The sequence below is a fragment of the Xiphophorus couchianus genome, chromosome 6 (assembly GCF_001444195.1).
Source record: "Xiphophorus couchianus chromosome 6, X_couchianus-1.0, whole genome shotgun sequence".
NCBI lineage: Eukaryota > Metazoa > Chordata > Actinopteri > Cyprinodontiformes > Poeciliidae > Xiphophorus > Xiphophorus couchianus.
Window position 1 is genome coordinate 12206835 of NC_040233.1, and position 20049 is coordinate 12226883.

General features: G+C 37.6%; 2 protein-coding genes across 3 annotated transcripts; both read left to right on the plus strand.

Moving 5' to 3' along the window:
- The first annotated feature begins 4160 nt into the window (after positions 1-4160).
- On the plus strand, positions 4161-8216 carry armc6 (armadillo repeat containing 6). The gene is made up of 8 exons (XM_028021828.1): positions 4161-4293; positions 4542-4687; positions 5780-5865; positions 5951-6521; positions 6611-6756; positions 6831-6962; positions 7107-7244; positions 7333-8216. The coding sequence occupies exons 2-8, from the start codon at positions 4567-4569 to the stop codon at positions 7543-7545; spliced, it is 1407 nt and encodes a 468-aa protein (XP_027877629.1). The 5' UTR covers positions 4161-4293; positions 4542-4566; the 3' UTR covers positions 7546-8216.
- A 952-nt stretch (positions 8217-9168) lies between these two features.
- Positions 9169-19666, plus strand: slc25a42 (solute carrier family 25 member 42). Of its 2 annotated transcripts, none has more exons than XM_028020963.1 (8): positions 9169-9566; positions 12499-12662; positions 14497-14608; positions 14760-14785; positions 14981-15147; positions 15229-15345; positions 16099-16250; positions 16821-19666. In XM_028020963.1, the coding sequence occupies exons 2-8, from the start codon at positions 12549-12551 to the stop codon at positions 17132-17134; spliced, it is 1002 nt and encodes a 333-aa protein (XP_027876764.1). In that variant the 5' UTR covers positions 9169-9566; positions 12499-12548; the 3' UTR covers positions 17135-19666. The 2 variants fall into 2 exon arrangements, with proteins under 2 accessions (XP_027876764.1, XP_027876763.1); XM_028020962.1 differs by having other exon boundaries at positions 9170-9554.
- The last annotated feature ends 383 nt before the right edge of the window (positions 19667-20049 follow it).

The window sequence follows — 20049 nt, forward strand, 5'->3', positions numbered from 1 at the left end:
GAAATATGCGCAACAGACTGTACAGAATAAAACAAAAACTTAAATTTTCAACTCTGGCAACATAAATTTAACAACTGAGCAGTAATTTTACATAATATTGAAACTTTAATCAACAATACTCACAAAGTGCTAGTGTTTCTGATGTGATGAAAACCACCAAATATACATCAACGCAGATTTATATTGCCACCTACTGGAAGAGATGAGAAAAACAGGAATAAGGACAAAGGCTTTTCCACGGAGTTGAAGAAAATCAAGAAAACAAATAATCATTCATTGTATAAGAAATAAGACAAATATGTATGGCTACAATAAGTAACAGAGGCCTTTAATGACCAAAGAAATCATTACATGTTTCTTTAGCCCAGGTAAAAATGATGTAACATAGAACAATGGAGAGCAACCCAACTATGCACTGCAAAATTAAACTGATTGAAAATACCTCAATATTTTTCTGATTAATAGCAGTTTCAGTACATATTTACACTTCGAACAATGTGGAACATCAAATTACGTACGGGATATCAACAGTTTTACAGTCTCTCTTCAATTTGTCCTCCATGAAAACTCACACTTAGTTTTCAATATTTAAGCACAATACTACAAAACATATAAATACTTACACATATTTAAAAAACAGGATTGTAATTCTAAACTTTCATGTTTAATACAAATATGGTAGGCATGTTTATGAAATACACTAATGGAAGAATGTCACTCCTCCAGATGCTTCAATGGATTAAGATACACACATAATTATGACACATATACGACTCAAAGTCATGTGTGAACGAAAACAAATAAATGCTTCTTCTGGGAATATAAGGTATGTCAAACTACATTGTCTGACATCCCCACATTTCTTTCCTGTTTATGACAAACAAATTACACTTGTGGTAAATTTGTGCACACAAAGTCATCACTCAAAAAACAAACAAACAAAAAAACAATGATTGGTATTATGAGTCAAGTTTTAATCAGTTATCAAATGTTTGGGGGAGAAAAGGCCTTGTTCTACTTGGCTACAAAAGTCTTGAAATTATTAAAATAAAAACTATGACAGTTTTAAAAGAAATAAAAAGCTAAAATAGGTTCAGTGCAAATCACAAAAATCACAATTAAAACATTAACATCTAATAGAACAGAGAAGAAATACATAAGAAGAGGTGCATTTTTAGAGTAGTATGTGTTTAATTTTATTCATTGTCAGGTTTTTAGAGTTTTCACATCAGAATTGACTCATTAAAAACACATTTTAATGTTAAACATTTAAGCTTTAACATAAATATGCAAGTTTTCCGTACAATTCTGCTAAAGGCAGAATGTGTCCCATTCTGAAAAGTAGTTGCATCACTTTGTATATCAGGAAGAACACTTTCTGAAAATGTGAAGCTACTAATATTTTAAGTCACTAAAAATCTATTTTTGATGGCCCAAAACTCTTAAGATTAAAAAGTAAGGATCTTAGATGTAGTCTACCAAATGATACCATGACGCTATTTCTAATTTCTTAAATTTTCATTTCTTCTTACACTGCTCTCAGTGGCTCTTCCTTCTACCCTCTGCAGTGTGTTATGACTGTGGCGTTGCATCAGCTCTCCTGTGTCTCATTGTCCCAGACAGCATCTTGTTCTCAGAGCACACTGCACATGCTGTTAGTGGGTCTGTTCTGACTGAGGCGGAAACTAAACTGCAGGGGTCTGCCTGTTCCCGAAGTACTTAACACACCACCAAATATTTTCACTGTCAATCCAATTAGGATGTAACAAGTCATGATATAAAAGGCTAGTGTTGCATTCAAATGAGCAGGATCTATATTCAAGAAGCCTGAATGCAGTTGCTGCACAATTATTCTGTGGGGTCTTTTTTATTTTTTTATAGTGATTATTTGAAACTGGTGCAAGGAGGGAGTGCAAGTAAAACATAACATGTAATGTCTTTGATAGCAAAATATAAGCATCTTAATTCTTTGAAAAGGTAAAGTGTTAGTGTCTTTATAAGGTTGCTTGTCTCTGATAACATAATGGTAGCAGCAGTTTGCTTTAATATAATCCTGAGTCTGGTTTGCAAGTGCAGCTGGCGACAAACCCACAAAACATAAGTAATTGACTGTAGTAGAAATATTCCTAATTTAATTGTAAAATCTTCAAAACGAAGTAATGCAGAGGATTAAAAACAGCAAGGTCTGTATTAAAATCGGTCCACATATCTTCAGCTGAATTAAAATAACATGTGAGACCAAGTTATTATTTTGAAACAGTACTAATATGTTTATACCCAAATAAATGTTCACAATTTTATTACATCATTATCAAACATTTCAATGTGATTTATTGTGATTTTATTTGTTAGACCAGTAAAAAGAGACCTTTTCAGGTTTTTATTTTCAAGTAAACATCTAAAAAAGTGTGTTAAGTGTATTTGCATTCAGCCGGCTTTCTACTGATTCTCCAAAAGTAAACATCCAGTTCTTCACAAGTCTGAGATCTTGGTGTTGCCATGTAATTGCTTTCTCTCATGCCTTCATGCAGAGCAACAGCTGCAGTTATGATCCCATCTGCTGCTCTAAGATTGCTGTGCAACTGTTTGCATGTTTTGATGGATAAGGGATGTAGTGATCAGCAGACACACCCTGTGGTTTCCCAGAACAAATAAGATGGGGGAAGCAAAACTGGAGCAGATGGGCCAATCTCTTTAGATCCTCTGCAACAGGCATCTCCAAACTCCTAAAAAAAAAAAAAGCCTTGCTTGATTACGTGGTTCTAAATCATTTCATCTTGAAATTTACAAAAAGTGGACTTAAGAAACTCAATGTTGGAATAAAACCAAACACTCTCCATCCTCTCTAAAAAAAGAAGTTTGTGGCTATAATGTGACAACCTTTGTGAGAAATGTACACAGACATAGATTAGATTAATCTGTTTTGTAAAATTTACAATTGTCACACTGTGGTATTCCCAGTGAGATACACCAACAACAGGAGAATTTGTTATTTAGAGTTTATCTCCAAATCTAGATAAATCCACGAGTTCCAATTAATTTAATTCTGACACCTAGGATGAACATGAGAAATTGAACTGTAAAGGAGCCGTTTGCCTGTGCTTTAGCACCAGAGGCCATGAGAAAGAAAAAGATTATATATTTGTTAACATGTTGTAGCTCCTGCAAAAGAGTTAACTGAAAAAAATAGGAGACGAATAAAGAAATGTTTCAGTATGCTCTTCTCATGCAAACGACCCAACAGCATGTGAAGCCAGTAAATGAGAACCTGGGTTACAAACCGTCATAACTCAGAGAGCATTCACAATGCATCCAAAAAGTCCTCAAAGTGCTTCACTTTTTCCACATTTCTTTTTCCAAATCAAGCCACATCAACTGAATTTACCACAGGTGGACTCAATTTAAAAGATGATCAGTGGAAACAGCTCAAATTTGAACTTCATGACAAATGAGTGAATACTTCTTAGTTTCCTGTTTTTAATATATTTGCAAAACTGACAGAAACATTTTTCCTGTCCTTATAGGTTGTTTGTGTATGACATTTTTAAGGAATAAGATTAATTAAATACAATTTGGAACGAGGCTGTAAAGCAACAAAATGTGGAAACAAAAAAGCAATGTGAATACTTTCCAGATGTGCTGTAAGAGACTAAAAGTGTTTTCTTTTTTTCAACAACAGTCTGATGATCTCTACAACTTATGACTCACTTCTTAAATGGACTTGTGCCTTGACAAGTTGGTGCATGACAATGGACTCCAGATGGATGATCTGGAACGTGGACTGGATCAGAATATTATCCCAAGAGTTGAGTAAAAGCAAGCAGATCTATATAACTTAACACTTTCATGTTAACAGATTATAATAAAAACTTTAATAAAACTTTAAATTTGAGCTCACTAAACATTAAATTGTCTAATATTGTCGCCACACTTTTTATACATTTATTTAAGCACCATGTTCCCTTTATTTTGAAAGGACGTTCATTGAAATAACCTTACAAAGAAACACTGCCGCACTCTGCATTGCTTTTTTTCCAGTTTGCATTTTATGCATATCTGCAGAGAACTTTACTCACCTAAATGAAATGTTTGTTTATTTACTTAAAACTGCTTAAAGGAACGAATGTTTGCAGTCTTTGTTTTAACGGACAAAATATCTGCGTGCACAAAGTTGGGCGGATTTTGCTATTCACAAAACTCACTTGCGTGCTAATGCCCGCTTACTGTGTTTCCAGCTGCGCTACTTTCGTACATCCAATCACACCGCGAAGCCGGTTGTCTTACTACATAGAGGTAACTGTTTGCTGTTTTTCACAGATGTTTTTCGAGGTTGCTATTTTAGATAAGAGCTTTATACTGTACGATAAAGACTTTATTTAACTGTGGGTTTACTGCTGCTAACACAGTGAAAAGGAGAAATAAAATGAGCCATCCCATTAGCTAGCAATAGCGAGCATCATTTGTGGTTATCCAAAGTGTGGCTTGGTTAGCATTGAAGAGTGATCATCTTTTAACACCGCCATGTTCGTGTTTTATGTCAGAGTTGGGAAGTAACAGTGCGAAGAAATGTCGAAGCGACGCATCACCCAAGAAACATTTGATGCTGCTGTCCGGGAAAACATGGAGGAGTTTGAGATGGATCCAGATGAGGCTCTGAGGGAAGCCGTGGAGCAGTTTGAGTCTCAGGGTAAAATAACTAAAGAAATACACACTAAACTCAAGAGGCAAAGCCACAACAACATGTGGCTATTTAAAATACTACTTGTACTTGTTTTTATGTCACTGGATACAAAAACATTACAATGATCTATGCAGTATTTTACAAGTCTGTGTAAGTATAGAAAAATTCGGGATTCTATTTCATGCAATCCATCCATTCATCCAACCATCCTCTATCCATTCTGAAATGTGATATTTGAACTAGAGCATTATTATGTTGAAAAGCAGTCATAATCGCAGTACTACTATGTGGAAAGTACTTTTTAGATACAATATTCTGAATAGCATAGAATAAAATCTTAAAGTCCTTACACTGACTCCTTGTATTTCAGAGAATTTACTTTAAAATACTTTTTTTTAGTGTTTAAATTACCGAATGGCATAGCCCCAAGATACCGTAACTATTGAGCGCATCTAAATACAAGCTGCAGCCGCTAACTTTAAAAAGAAAGTTGGTGGGTTTTTGGCCAAGTGCATTAAGAATAGCCAAAAACCAGTCTCTGTATACTTAAGAGACAGAGATGTTAAAGTTTACAGAGAGTGATGGGAACCTTGTGATGATGGACAAGAAGGAGAAACCTGGGGCAAAGTTGGGTTGATGAATTCCAGCATCATCATCACTATTCAGCAATGATATCCCAGCAACCCTAATTCATACTTTAAAATTTCAATTTGTAAAAGGTTGTTATTTTGACCCGAAAAATATTTAGAGCCCGGCACCAGTGAGTCACAACGGATAAATGAAACCTCTGTCTCCTGTTTGCATATATTTTAGCTCAACACAATAAGACCGAAATGATATTCAAATCTATACCAATTCAAATTATGTGCAAATTACATATGAAAAGGTGCAACAGTTGTCTAAGCTCTAAAACAAAAGCAGCAACACTGAAAATGAACATCAACAAATATTGAACATAGTTTAATAAATGACAAGGTAAAATATAGGTGAAACACTCAGAGATGGAATGCAAACACAAATCTGTTTACAAATTGTTTTGGAGCTTAGATCATCTTAACATGGGAATATGGCTGATAACAGGTTTATTTGCTGATGCAGGTGTGGATCTCAGTTGCATAGTGAAAGTTGTTCCTGCTGCGTCATCTGATGACAATCAAGAAGAGCAAACTCACGAGGTCTTACAGGTGAGTCTTGATCCAGCTGATAAAAACATTTGTCTTTTACACAACCTGTAATTTTTACTGTGTTCACGTCTTGTCCTGATCGCAGGCTTTGGAATCTCTCCGGATTGGAAACGACACCGCCGCTCTGCCTGATGCGACAGCAGACATAAAATGCTTCACTGAGCAGTGCTCACTTGGATTTGCGCAGAGGTACTTGGCTGCTCAGAAAGGCGCGTATCCCGTCATTCTCTCCTACTGCAAAAAGAGCGTGGAGGAGCGAGATTGCGCCTTGGCTGGGCTGTCTGCTCTGGCCGCGCTGACAGACGGACAGCCAGACCTGTTGGACAAAGAGGGACAGCAGTTTCTTGTAGATGTTCTTCAGAAGTACCAGGCAGATTCATCGGTGACGTGTGTCGCCATCTGTGCGGTGCGTCACTGCTGCATAAAGCATGAGCAGAACAGACAGGATCTGGTAAAAGGCGGAATGCTGCCGCTGCTTACCCGTGCCATAATGCGACACAGCGGCTGCGCTGTGCTTGTCAAAGAGGCCTCCTGGGCCCTTCGGGTCATGACATTTGATGACGATGTCCGGGCTACTTTTGGGCATGCTCACGAACACGCCAAGAGTATTGTTCTAGAGCACAATGGACTGAAGATTTTAATTGAGGCTGCTAAAGGTGAGGCCATCTGATCAAGTTTTTGGTCTATAAATAAAGTACATTTCATTGCTGTAAGAACTTTGGTTTTGTGTGTATCTGCTTCACAGCTCATCTTAGCAACACTTCTGCTCTGAGTGAACTGTGTGCCACTTTATCCCGACTGGCTGTCAGGAACGAGTTTTGCCAAGACATCTGTGATCTGGGAGGATTAAAATTCATGATGACTTTACTTGCGGACAGCTATGAGTCACCGGTAGCGTACACAGAAAAAACAAACAGATTCAAGTGTGCTTTTCTTCTTCTCTGAATTGTTTATTGCTCTTGCAGGAGTTGGTCCGGCAGGTCCTTAGTGCCATACGGGCATTAGCAGGAAATGATGATGTGAAGGACACAGTCGTTAATGCTGGTGGGGTTGACCTTATTGTTATTGCCATGAACCGACATATCAACAACCCTGCTGTGAGTCCTACATGAATGTTACTTCTCTGGCTTTTACTTTAAATGTCTTGTGCTGTACCTTGTGAAAGTATCCACACCCCAACCTGTTGACATTTTGGAGATAAACAAATGACGATGCTGGACTGTGTCCATGCTGTCCTGCAGGTCTGTGAGCAGGCCTGCGCGTGCCTCTCTGTTCTTGCACTGCGAAAACCCAACAACTGTAAAGTCATCGTGGAGAACGGAGGTGTCATAGCTGCTGTGCAGGCCATGAAGATCCATCCGGGTTCTGTGAATGTACAGGTAACACGAGATGACTAAAACTAGTTATGCTCACTTAAAGATTGTCAGCTCTTAATGTCTGATTTTTTTTCTCCCTTTTATTAAACAGAAACAAGCATGCATGCTGATAAGAAATCTTGTTGCGAGAATGCGTAACTACTGCCAACAAATCCTGGAACTGGGAGCAGAAGCTCTGATATGTCAGGCTGTGCAGACACACGAAGACTGTGGAGACATCGGTAAAGCTGCTCTCAGAGATCTGGGATGTAAAGTGGAGCTTCGTGAGCTCTGGACTGGGAAACATGGCAGCATTACCAACTAAGATTGGAATAAAACAACAATGGTCATGTTACAGCTTTAATATTGTCAAAGAATGCTGTAAGATTGCTACACTGCGTTCATGGACAATGATGAGTACAAATACACCTATCTGGTTTCAATGTAGATGTTAGTACACAGTTAATGTCCATCCATTAGAATTAATGTACTCTGGTAAAACCCAAATATCAATATAAAAAAAACAACAACAAAGAAAAAAGAGTGATACAGTATTGGAAACATGAGAAACTCAATGCAAATAGGATTTTGTACAACCTTTTCATTTCATTTTTTTAATGTTCATTAGGTGTACATTTTTGTTCTTTCTGTATGAATTTTCTGTTCAATATTGTAATAATTTATCTCCTATATTGGCTGAGCCTCAACACCAATTGAACGCCTTGCACTGCTAATTTTCTTTTTTAGTTGGTAGTTTCTTTCTGTTTAATTTTTATTCTCCACTTACCATCAAACATCTTCATATTATTCAATTTTGTTTACTCTTCTAATTTGCATTCATATAGGCATATTCAATATAACTGTGAATATGTCACGTTCATAGTCTTTGTGAATATGAATGTGGCATTTCCCAGAATGCCACATTCATATTCATAAAACAGGCACTACTGAAGTTATGAATTGACCCTAAATAAAAAAGTAAACAAATGCAACATATTTTATTTGGTTATTTATTTTGTACCTCACCTCTCACCCCATGACTGCTGAAGATAGGCAACATCATCCTCGTGTTACATATATAAGAGAGAAATACATGTAACATGGATTCCAATTGAGTTGTGTAGAGTCAGATTTACATACTAAAATGTATTCTTTGAAAAGTTTGATCAAGCTGCCAGAATGGCGCATGTTACTCAGAACTGACTGTCACCGAATTAGTTAAGTCAAAGTTTAGAAAAAAAAGTAAATCAAAAATTGGCCACAAAATTTTTACCAGTGCATTTCTAAGTAAATATGATTAATACCATCAGCGAGATACGTAATGTTTTTGAAGATTATTGCAGATATGGAGGTATTTTTAAGCTAAAAATAATAATGGAAAAGAAAATCCCATGGAAAGGCTTAATTTTTCCAAAAATAGTATCTGAAAAGTGTGATGAAAGTTAGAAGGTTTTAGACTTCCTGGCTAAGACATTACTCTGTATTATGTATGACTTATTTGTAAAAATCTAAAATCAGAAATCTACTTGAATAATCTCAATCTATAGAGTAGGAACAACTTAGATCAATTGACAGATTATTTTCCTGAACTTTAGTTTGCAATGTTATGTTGTTTTATTTACAGGCTATGCACAGAAAAATAGAAAAGTGTTTTTTTTTCTAATATATATATTTGTGTCATTTATTTACCCCGGATAGGTATTATTGACTAAATAGCCACTAAATGACTGAAGGCTGTTAAAAGTAACTACATGATCTTTTCTCAACAATCTCAATTTATTCACAGCAGAATAATTTTCCACAACAAAAAAGAAGAAAAAAACATCAGTGACCTGGAAACATTACAGTAACCAAAATAAAACAAACGGGGAAAGCGTCTTTTAAGGCTGTCGTTCACGCCCCTCTAACCCACCTATCCAAGCGTGCTTCGTCTCGTCTACACTCCATTTCCCACAATGCCACGCTGCTCGTCCTTGTCAAACCTGCCTTGGGTGGCTGACAGGAGTAGTAACGGTGGAGATACTAGAGCGTGGATGATGTCTGTCACATGAAGTCACTGCTGGGCGGCTGGCGTTTTAAGCTGTACAGAAAAATAGTGCCGTGGAAGTCCAGATATAACTTCTGTTAGCATTCCTCCATAGTTTATGTCTGAGCTGCGCTGTGGAACAGAGTAGCGTGGACGGTAATGTAGCGGGAGGAGCTAACAGCTAGCTTACATTACTTAACCTAGTACCAGTTGGTTAAACATCCGCTGAAGATCCCGCAGACGACTCAAAGTTAAACATCAAGAGTGGGATAACCGTAAGAACCATTCGAGCTGGTGTGAGCTTCGAGGTAAGATACCGGGTGAGGTTTTGTTTTTTTTTATAGATGGCTTCATCCAGCTGGATGCAAATATTCACTGGGTTTGATTGTGGACAAGTTTCAATAAGCCTGGGGCACCAAGGAGAGCTAGACACTTAAATTATTTCAGCTGTTAACTTTATATATGTCGTCACAGCCTAGTTGAGTAATATGAACAGTCACAATACAGAGTATTGAGTAATAAGTATAAAAAGAGCCCCATGTTTTATATGTTGCTCCTCTTTAACACGCCAGATTCAGATGATTGCTGCTCAACCAAAGCCTGCTAATCAGCCATCAAATGAATTCAGGTGTGCTAGAACAGGGAAACGCCTAAAAAAACATGTAGAGCAGCGTGCCTGGAGGACCAGGGTTGGGAAATACCGGTTTAAGGGATGAGTGGTGGTTATAAGACTAGTCACTTATGAGCAAATACCAGAACATTTTAACAGATTTAAAGTAAAAAAAAATGTTTAGGTGGACAAAGTTTGTTTGTTTCATCAGATAAGCTTAAATGATTTCTCCTAAATAATACAATTTATTAGCGTGGGGAAAATGTAGGAGGCTTCTTTCAGCCGGCTGAGCAGCAGTTTGCAGCAACAAGTGAGGTAGGGTTAGCTTAGTTTTTCTTTAAGTGCCATACCTCCTCTGACATTTCATCAAAAATACTTTTAAACCATACCGTAATGGTGTTATGGAAATATTTTCTCTGCTTGTCTTAACTAATGAGTCTGTTTTTGCATTTTTCATCCATATTTTTCTGAAATCTGTTAGTGATTTTCTTATCAGCCCAGTTCAACCAGAACTGAAAAGAAGTTCAATGGCTAAAATATGAGGAAGACTTTATTAGATAGGCAGGAGTATTAGTCAAGAGAGGAGAAAAATCTCAAGCATAAGGAAGAATTGGGGAGGATGTGAAACAAAGGCCTCTCCTGGTTCTCTAATGTGTTCATCTGAGAGTCTGTTCTCTTAAAGCTCTGGCGTACTGAGGCCAGAGTTGGTTACCTCTAACAACACGACTTTCCAGGAGACTCGCTGTTTGTACTCATGTTTCATTGCTCTCTTTGTCGTTCTGCTTCATTTCTGCAAAATGTTCAGTTTTAATTTGTAAAAGTTTTCAGCATCCAGGGAATTTAAACAGAGAAGTCAGCAATCTACCACAATAAAATTTTCTGAAGTTTGGGTTTGATTTAATTGTTCTGAATCTCTTGTTATTGTTTGTATATTAAGCTGAACTTAAGCACTGCTTTTTGCAGATGAACCGTGTCCTAGTAGACAGTGACTTCAGTTTGTGGCTCCTCTCAGGTCTCAGAGCATCACAGAGGTTTTTATCTCATTGTCTTTCTGGCTAACCCTCACTATGCTGCTTTTGTTCCCTTTTGGCACAAAACAAAGGACGCTATTGTTCTTCAGGGCTTTGGTGATGAGACACACAGCTAAATGCTAGCTGGGACAAATAGTAAAGAGCTAGAGAGAGATTTCTATCTGTTCTACTATTCTTTTTTTAAAATCGCTGTCTCGGTTTATTGTGCAAATGAAGTTTTTGGATTAGTTGTCAAAAGGTCTCTTACCAGAAATTTTAGGATCTGTTCAATTAATTTTATTAATGCATGCAAAAACAAATAAAATTTTTATGGAATGCAGGAATCTTTTAAAATAAATGTACATGCTAGCACACAGATTTACATTTAAAGACAGATTTTTTTTTCACTGCATCAAACAAAATATTTGTTCCCTGCCTGTTTAATAAATTGTCTGAGCTTTTCCTGTTCAGGTTGAGTTAGGATTACTGGAATAATTTCTAAATGTAATTGATGACACCTGAGATTGTTTTACTTTTCTCAAATTTAGTACATGACAAAAGTAAGATTACTATGCCTTTAAAACTTTGGAAAGCCCAGTTGAGGACATTACTTGTTTAGCTTAAGCTAAATGAAGACACATGATGATGTATTTTGCGGCACACCTTAAACACACTGCTTCCTTAAGTGACATCACAAAAAAACTATTTGCAATAAATTACCTAAACTATAAAAACATTACACCCAAGTCATCCAGTTCCCAAGTTTAAGACTGAGCAATTTAAGAATTGCCCAGTCTTAAAGGGCAATTCTATCAAATACAAAGAAGATTTCTCAAAACTTTTGAATTTAAAAAAATTCCAAAATAACCAATGTTATTATTCTGGCATCTGAACTGATTTGAATGTCTGACTAATGTCTTTTTGTTCACCTTATTTTAATATGTGCTTTAAATTGTACATAGCAACACTCTCAGGCTTACGCATGTGATTAAAAGTTGTGAAGCTGACCCAATGTTCAACAGCCACTAAAAGGGTTAAAGGTTGCATGAATGACCAACTTGTGTGGTGAAATGATTAGCTCATGGGAAAGCAGGCAAGTCCCTTTGTTTCCAAAAGTAATGGCATTTCAACTCAAAAGGTTTGTCACTAAAACCTGATCTCAGTCAAGAGTTTTCAGATTAGATTGTCCTGATAGTGGAGTGTTGTAAAGCCGAGATCTGGTGTCTTTGGCACTGGAGTTTGCTGAAAAACACAACAGACGGACACCTTTCACCTACTTACAGCTGGAAGTCCTCAGCTGTGTCCTTCCAGGGCCTGTTTTCTTTACTACAGCATAACATGTTGATGGTTTTCTCGGCAGTCATCTGACACAACATTTTGACTACTCTGATTCTTCTTGCTCATAGTGTCCTAAATGGAATAGATCTGTTTGTGTTCACATAATGTAGCTGTTCTTAAGGCAAACCCAGGTTTGTAAACAGTGTTTGCATGGGAGCAAAGTCATGCTTTGTCACTTGATCCTGATGCTTTCCATAGTAGCAAGAGAATACATTTAGTCATGACACCATGCTTGTTTTATATTTAGTCCAACCTGAAACTGAACTGTCTTTTCTTTCTGCTGATCTCTTGCAGCTCTCACCTTTCTGTGGTACTTGCACCCCCACTCTCCTTGAGTTGAATGCATGAGTGGTGAATCCGCGGGGATGGGAAGTGGAGTCCAGAAACAGCTGTCCCCGCTGATGAAAGGAGAGGTGCTGCCTATCACTTCCTCCAGCCAGTTGGAAGCAAGCTATGAGGTGACATCCCTTTTTTATGAAGATCTATGCATTCATTTATCTTGAAAAGAGGAAAAAAAATAATTTGGGCTATTTTGAGTTAGTTGTCCATTAGACTTAAAGCGATTGATTAAGTTAATAATCTGTTATTTTTAGTAGGCAAGCGTTTGCATCGTTCTACATCACGTTTATTTTTTCCAATAGTCAGAAACCTAACTTGATTAAAAAAGGATATAACAGTTTGGTATGCATTTATAATTAAAGCAAGTCATTATAAATAAATTTGTAATTAGAGATGCAGTGACCAAAGCTTACATCAAATCACCAGCCAATACTGATTCTTGCCTTTAACCACTTTCATTTGAAAATAAAATGTTTGAAGTAAAATGGAACAATGTTTCACAATGACTTCCATAAAAAACTATTTAAACAAATCCAACTAAAAGCGGTGAACCTCCTTTATCATTAAATGTAAATGGTTGTCTCTTTGTTTCCAGATTTCCAAAGTCTGCCAATATTTCTAAGTCCAGGATGTTCCAAACTTTCAGTTTAAAAGTGATAAAACTTTTCTGTATTTTAATCAGTAACTACTTCCAGACCAGAGTGTTGTTGCTGGCATGAGGTACCTTAACCAGTTTGGCTAAGGTGAATTCACTGGTTACAAAATCTGAATTTTGTGTTCTTGCCTGGCTAAACACCTGGTAGAAATTGTAAATTGTCTATTTCAAGTTACAAACTATTTTTTGGTGTGTTTAAATTATAGACTGAAGTCTTTCTTTCAAAAGCTATGATGACACTAGGAATAACATTTAAAACATAAGCATACAATAATTTATTCTCCTCAGTCTCCTCAGTTCCTCAGTGGGAATAACTGCTGAGTTTTGTTTCTTTATGACATTGAACTCGTTGTACATTAAGGCTGTGACTGTATCGCTATCAGAATGTCAGTGTGTCCGATGTTCGTATTGCAGACAACTGTCTGGTCTGCAATAATTGTTACTCAATATATTGTAAGTGTTATGAACTTACATTTTACTTACCAGTGTCATTTTTAGCCAGTTAGAGTCTTATGGGAAAAGGTTCTCACCCTGGACACAAAATGCTGAAAGTCACAAAGTGACTTAAGCACAGATGAGAAACAGAAGAAAATGGGCATATATGCCAAATGATGACATCATGACAAGCGTAGAGACAAACTACAATATAAGATTCAATTGAACCCAAACTTGTATGTAAGCAGACCCTGGACTTGCATGCCAATTATTCAGTGAATCTGGTAACCTGGCCAAGAGGTAAAACACACAAATCAAGCATCTCTGAAGAACACATACATTCAGTTAAACATTAACTCACTTAACATTATCTGCAGCCACAGTGAATTAAGGCGACATCTGAAGGCGGAGGGCTTGACTCTCTTAAGCGTTTTTCTTTTCTATGTGTATTTTTATGCTGAAAATGTTTTGTTTTTTATATTCCTAGTAGTACCATAAATTCAGGTTTTCAATTGATTTCATTATATGATGGAGCCTTTATTAATACATTTTGATATCATTAAAGGCATCTTTTTAAATATTGCGTTATGAATGCCTTACAAGGCTAATATTTTATTTGATCATTTATTGTAGGATATCAAGTTCTACTGCCTGCAATCCACCCCCCTCTTACTGTATCTCAAATCAACCATCTGATTTTCACTCTGCTTCATGCTAAGTTTGACTAATTTAACATCCGTTTATGGGATGATTTGCGTTTATCCAACAATAACTCTGGCTTGATGGTAAACAGCATTTCAAACACACCTGTGTTCCTGTACGGACATTGTTTAGAATAACAGGATTTCTCCATGGCTATGCAGGACATCAAGCGCAGTCGATCAGTCCTCAACTCGCTTTTCTCTGGGGCTTTAGCCGGAGCCGTGGCCAAGACCGCCGTGGCCCCGTTGGACAGAACGAAAATCATCTTCCAAGGTGAGGGACATGCTCTGCTGAGCTGTATTTAGTTTTACATGGTAAAAGACCTTGAGGAATTGGAGGTTTATATTATTTTCCTTCAAAAAAATTGGATGAATGATGTATGGAGATTAGTCATATTTTCTTCATCTTTGTGGTTTTCTTCCAGTGTCCTCAGCAAGATTCTCTGCCAAGGTATGTTCATTAAATATTTGAAGCTATTCGAACCAAAAAGTGGAATTTATCACATTTTGGTCTGGATATAAAAATCTGATTTAAACCATTGGCATATTTTTTCAGACTATGATATGGTTTAGAAAGCTATGAAGGTAAATAAATATCTTCTATGAACTATTACTAATTATTTATTTTGTAAACACTATGCTACAGGAAGCTTATAAGCTGATCTACCGCACCTACCTGAAGGATGGCTTCCTCAGTTTGTGGAGGGGGAACTCCGCTACGATGGTGCGAGTCATCCCGTACGCTGCTATCCAGTTCTGTGCACATGAGCAGTACAAAAGGCTGCTGGGGGGATATTGTGGCTTCCAGGGGAAGTAGGTGTACTTTATTTTGCTCAGCTTGTTGGTGAAGTTTATTGTTCATGACGAATTGGTGCCGTTATCTCTTTGTTCCAGGGCCCTCCCTCCAATCCCCAGGTTGGTGGCTGGGTCTCTGGCTGGGATCACAGCTGCCATGCTGACCTATCCTCTGGACATGGTGAGGGCCAGAATGGCTGTCACTCCCAAGGAAATGTAAGGCCATTTTTTATAGTTTATGCATATTCTTCTTAAATGTTCTTCAGTAAGCTTCACAAGATTTTCTTAGTTGCTGCTGGACCAGTATGTACAACCACTTTAGCACAAATAGGACTAAATATGCAGCAACATGCCAGAACACCTGTACCTGGACATAGTCATGCACCTTCAGAAATAATTAATTATAGTGATTTTCAAAGTCTAGACTCAAGACTTAATTAGAAGTCAGGCTAGGCCCAGTTCACACTTCACTCTGAGGCAATGTGAGTTCTGTGGTGCAAAAAGAATAAATGAACTGGACAAGTAAGAGCAAGAAATGCTGTACAATTACACAATTTGTAGAATTGAACAATGTTTCAGCAATTTGTCAGTGTGCGATGGCAGACCTCAGGGGACTATTCCCTGGTTAAACACACCTAATTAAATGAATGATTCATTAGGCATCTGCTACACTAGACATAAAGCTGAGTAGGTAATTCAGTTCAGCCATTTTTGATGAGGGGCACAGCTAAAATATGTAGGATTTGGGCACAGAGTAAGATTGTTGCTGCTTCCTCTTTGTCTTAGTGATGTCACCAGCTTAGCCAAGACTTGACTGCCCTTCAGACTGGCAGCCATGTAGCACCAGAGACCCAGAAAGCATGCCTCTGAGAGTGGAGTGACCCGATACTTGTTTTTGATCAATTTTACTCTGCCAACAACAAATAAAGACATGTTTTAAGTTTTTTTTTTTTTTTCCCCTCTGTTTAGGTACAGCAACATTTTACATATTTTTGTGCGAATCTCTCGAGAAGAGGGCTTGAAGACGTTATATCGAGGTTTCACTCCAACTATCCTTGGTGTCGTACCCTATGCTGGTCTCAGCTTCTTTACTTATGAAACGCTAAAAAATTTGCATGCAGGTATTAAACGCTTTGAATTAATTTCTTACATAAAACAAATTATTTAAAGCTAATTTTTTTTAACATGTTGTTACATTGCAACTACAAAGTTCAATGCCTTTCTTTGGGAAATTTATGTAATAGATCAACACAAAGTAATAAATAATAGTGAAGTGGAAGGAAGTAGGAGTGGATGATATTTACTTAAGATTTTGTCATGATATCTTGTGGTCCTTATTGGGATAGCAGTAAAATTATTGACAACAAAATACTTTTCAAAGCCTCACAAATACTGCTTTTAAAAACCCCAAAACAAGCACATAATCAGCATAAAATTACAAACAAGTTACATTAATAACTGTGATGTATTCACAAAGCAGCACACAATAACTCTATTAAATCATTTTTTACTATAAAACATTTTTAAACTGAAATCTTTTGCTATGACTGCACAATTTTGTGTTGGTCTATCAAATAAAATCCCAATAAAATACATTGATAATAGTGCAACAAAAGATGTGAAAAAGTTCAAGGGGTGTAAATACTTTTTTTGCAGTGTGCTCCTGCCTTATAACTTCCTGTCTCATGCAGAGCAGAGCGGACGCTTGCAGCCTTACTCCTACGAGCGTCTGGCTTTTGGAGCCTGCGCCGGCCTGATCGGCCAGTCGGCGTCCTACCCTCTGGATGTGGTGAGGCGGCGTATGCAGACCGCAGGGGTCACAGGTCACACGTACGGCACCATCCTGGGCACCATGAGGGAAATCGTGTCCGAGGAGGGGGTTGTCCGAGGCCTGTACAAAGGTCTCAGCATGAACTGGGTCAAAGGACCTGTCGCAGTGGGGATCAGCTTCACTACCTTTGACCTTACACAGATCCTCCTGAGGAAGCTGTATCAAAAGGGATAAACCCAGTAGCACCAGAGACCCAGAAAGGATGCCGCTGAGAGTGGAGTGACCTGATCCCATGAGCTGCTGGACGTGAAACAGAACAGAAAACTGAGAGAATGTTTATTAGTGGAAAGAAACAAACGCACAAAGACTAACAACGGGCTCCTTAGGTTGAAACGTGAGGTGAACGTACCTACTACAACCTGTTGTCAAGTGCAATATGGTCACTTTATTGCGTGCTTATAAATTGTAATGCTCCAGGGCTGTGGAGAGGATTTCTGTGAAAGTTTAGAGGTACGGACATGGAGGTCTCACATTGGGTTTAAGCCGTTAAACCAAAGGTAATAATCTGAGTTTGTTGCAGATTATATGTTAGCATGTTTAAAAAAAAGAGTTGAGTTTTTTTTCCCCCCACCACTGCATAGCATTAACCACAGCAATTTGATCAAAAGTTCAAGGTCATGTGTTTTCAACTTCACCCACTGGTAATTAAATAACACACAAGCTGTTTTATGCCAGTGCCAAGACAGTTGAGTATTAAGTGTCCATATTATTTATGTTGATTTCAATGCAAACATGTTAGGTTTTTAAAAAGATAAAAAGAAAAGTGCATCAGTGCAAATTTTGTGCCCCTTGACATGTGGTTGTCGAGGAATAAATCATTCTGATCTTTTAATCAAACACTTCCTGATGTAATCCAGTAAAACGCCCCCTAGTGAATATCACCTTTGTTAGGTTTACAGTCCTGTTGCTGCTGGTGCTATAGCGACATGCTAATTTGTTTTTAACTAGTGTTGAGGATTGAAGATGTCCAAGACTGAGGCATTTTAATGACCCTCCTTATCTGTATACAGGTGATGTCTTCCGTTTGCTGTCAGTACTGATGGCTTCTTGGTGTGTTTCTATACATACCTTTAGAAGAGAAAAGATGATGGCTGTGGCTGTGAAAGGTCACTGAAACAACTTTGAAATCTCCGTTTTGGGGAGGATTATGGGTGTAGAGCTGTAGCAGCAGGGACTGACTGACTGAATAAGTTGACTGGAAATATGCAAACACCTACCTAATATGTGATTTTGAAATGTTTTGTTGTACTTTTTTTTTTGTTGTGTTCTCAGTGTTGTCTTTATCTAATCATAACACCTTGTGAGTTGGTGTCAAGCAAACGACTCTTTCTATAGCCAAATTGCTCATTTTGCTTTCAGTTCAGCAGCTTAACAAAGCTTGACATTATTGATGCAAACTGACTGTCGCTGAAGAGTGCCAGTGGTTTCTATACTTAGAACTGACATACCAAGGCAGGATGGTTGAGCTGCTAATGCACAGCCAAGTGGAGCAGAGTGCAGGTCCAGGCAGACTGGAGAGCAGATATGCAGGATATGATTTGTATTTTATGCCCTTATGGAGCTGAACAACATCATTTAATGTTTGTTTGACGCATTTTCTTTCTGTGTCCTCCAGAATTTTTTGCAGCCCTCATAAAAATGTGTAAAAAAGCATGTGGACAAATTAGTTTTTTCTTTATTGCATGTGAAAATGAAACAACGGAGCACATTTATTCATACGGTGGGGAGAATCCCAGTTAAATCCCCTTAGGGTAAATATACTCTGATGCAATCCAATGGGATTTTTATATTTTTTGCCAAAAATCTTGGTCCCAGCTGACCAAAGCACAAGGTTTCAGTAAAATTCTAAGTGGGATGCTTTTGAGATCATCTCCTACGAGGTACTGGGAACCAGTAACTGCCAGTTGCATTCATATCAATTTCTGATCCAACTCTGTAGTGGCAAACTTTGATCAGCCTTGTGTCTGTAACCATGGTGACGTCTGAGCCAGTGTATGAGGCTTAAATAACACGGTAACTACAGCCTGAATGAAGGCTAATTTCTAACACTCAAGTGCCTCGCAGCAATAGCTTCGTTTTTAATATAGCAGCTGATTCTGCTAACCTATGTCGAGATTTTGAACTGTCGAGTGTTTAAGAAACAGCAGCTGTTTGAAAGGCGTTTTAATATCAATGACTGAATGTATTAACTACTGTACAGGTCCAGATTTACTATGTGAATTTTATAAGACTAACTGCCTTGCAGAGTATTTTTGTCTGAGGTTTTATTGTTCTTATATAAGATTCCCAGTTCATTCCAGCACTTTTTGGGCTGATATTTAAGGACAGCTTCGTTTTAAAATGAGCTTTAGAAATGACATTTAGTGTCTGCTTCTCTACAGAGAGAACAGAAAGACAATCGGAAAAATGCCAAAAAAGTTGGAGGTTTTGCTTGTTAATCGGATAAAATTGGACGATAGCAGCTTTAAAAGAAATAAAGTAACTTTAATTTCAATAAGAAGGCTGCAGTTGTATTCTGCGGCAGATGATATTGTGGAGTTTACTTTGGTTGCAGCTGTTTTTGTAACTCCTTGATTTGTGCCAATTGAATGTAACATAGCTACTAAATAGCCTCATCATTTGTCCAGTCTATAGTGATGATGGTGTATATGTGGGAGTATGTTCAAATATCAGATTCTTCAAATAAAACTGGATGTTCAAGGTGCAGTGATTTGTATTCATCTGTTCCCTGTGTGTGTGTGTGTGTGTTTCATATACCGTATTCATGTACACTGCTCAAAAAAATAAAGGGAACACTCAAATAACACATCCTAGATCTGAATGAAAGAAATATTCTCATTGAATACTTTGTTCTGTACAAAGTTGAATGTGCTGACAACAAAATCACACAACAATCAATGGAAATCAAATTTATTAACCAATGGAGGCCTGGATTTGGAGCCACACACAAAATTAAAGTGAAATAACACTACACGCTGATCCAACTTTAATGTAATGTCCTTAAAACAAGTCAAAATGAGGCTCAGTATTGTGTGTGGCCTCCACGTGCCTGTATGACCTCCCTACAACGCCTGGGCATGCTCCTGATG

What these genes read in the sequence shown, in the direction of transcription:
- armc6 (XM_028021828.1), top strand. Translation starts at nt 4,567, where the DNA reads ATGTCGAAGCGACGCATCACCCAAGAAACATTTGATGCTGCTGTCCGG. An exon ending in GGAGCAGTTTGAGTCTCAGG is followed by an intron (nt 4,688 to 5,779) that starts GTAAAATAACTA and finishes TTGCTGATGCAG; the next exon opens with GTGTGGATCTCAGTTGCATA. An exon ending in TTTAATTGAGGCTGCTAAAG is followed by an intron (nt 6,522 to 6,610) that starts GTGAGGCCATCT and finishes TCTGCTTCACAG; the next exon opens with CTCATCTTAGCAACACTTCT.
- slc25a42 (XM_028020963.1), top strand. Translation starts at nt 12,549, where the DNA reads ATGAGTGGTGAATCCGCGGGGATGGGAAGTGGAGTCCAGAAACAGCTG. An exon ending in AACGAAAATCATCTTCCAAG is followed by an intron (nt 14,609 to 14,759) that starts GTGAGGGACATG and finishes GTTTTCTTCCAG; the next exon opens with TGTCCTCAGCAAGATTCTCT. An exon ending in CAGCAAGATTCTCTGCCAAG is followed by an intron (nt 14,786 to 14,980) that starts GTATGTTCATTA and finishes ACTATGCTACAG; the next exon opens with GAAGCTTATAAGCTGATCTA.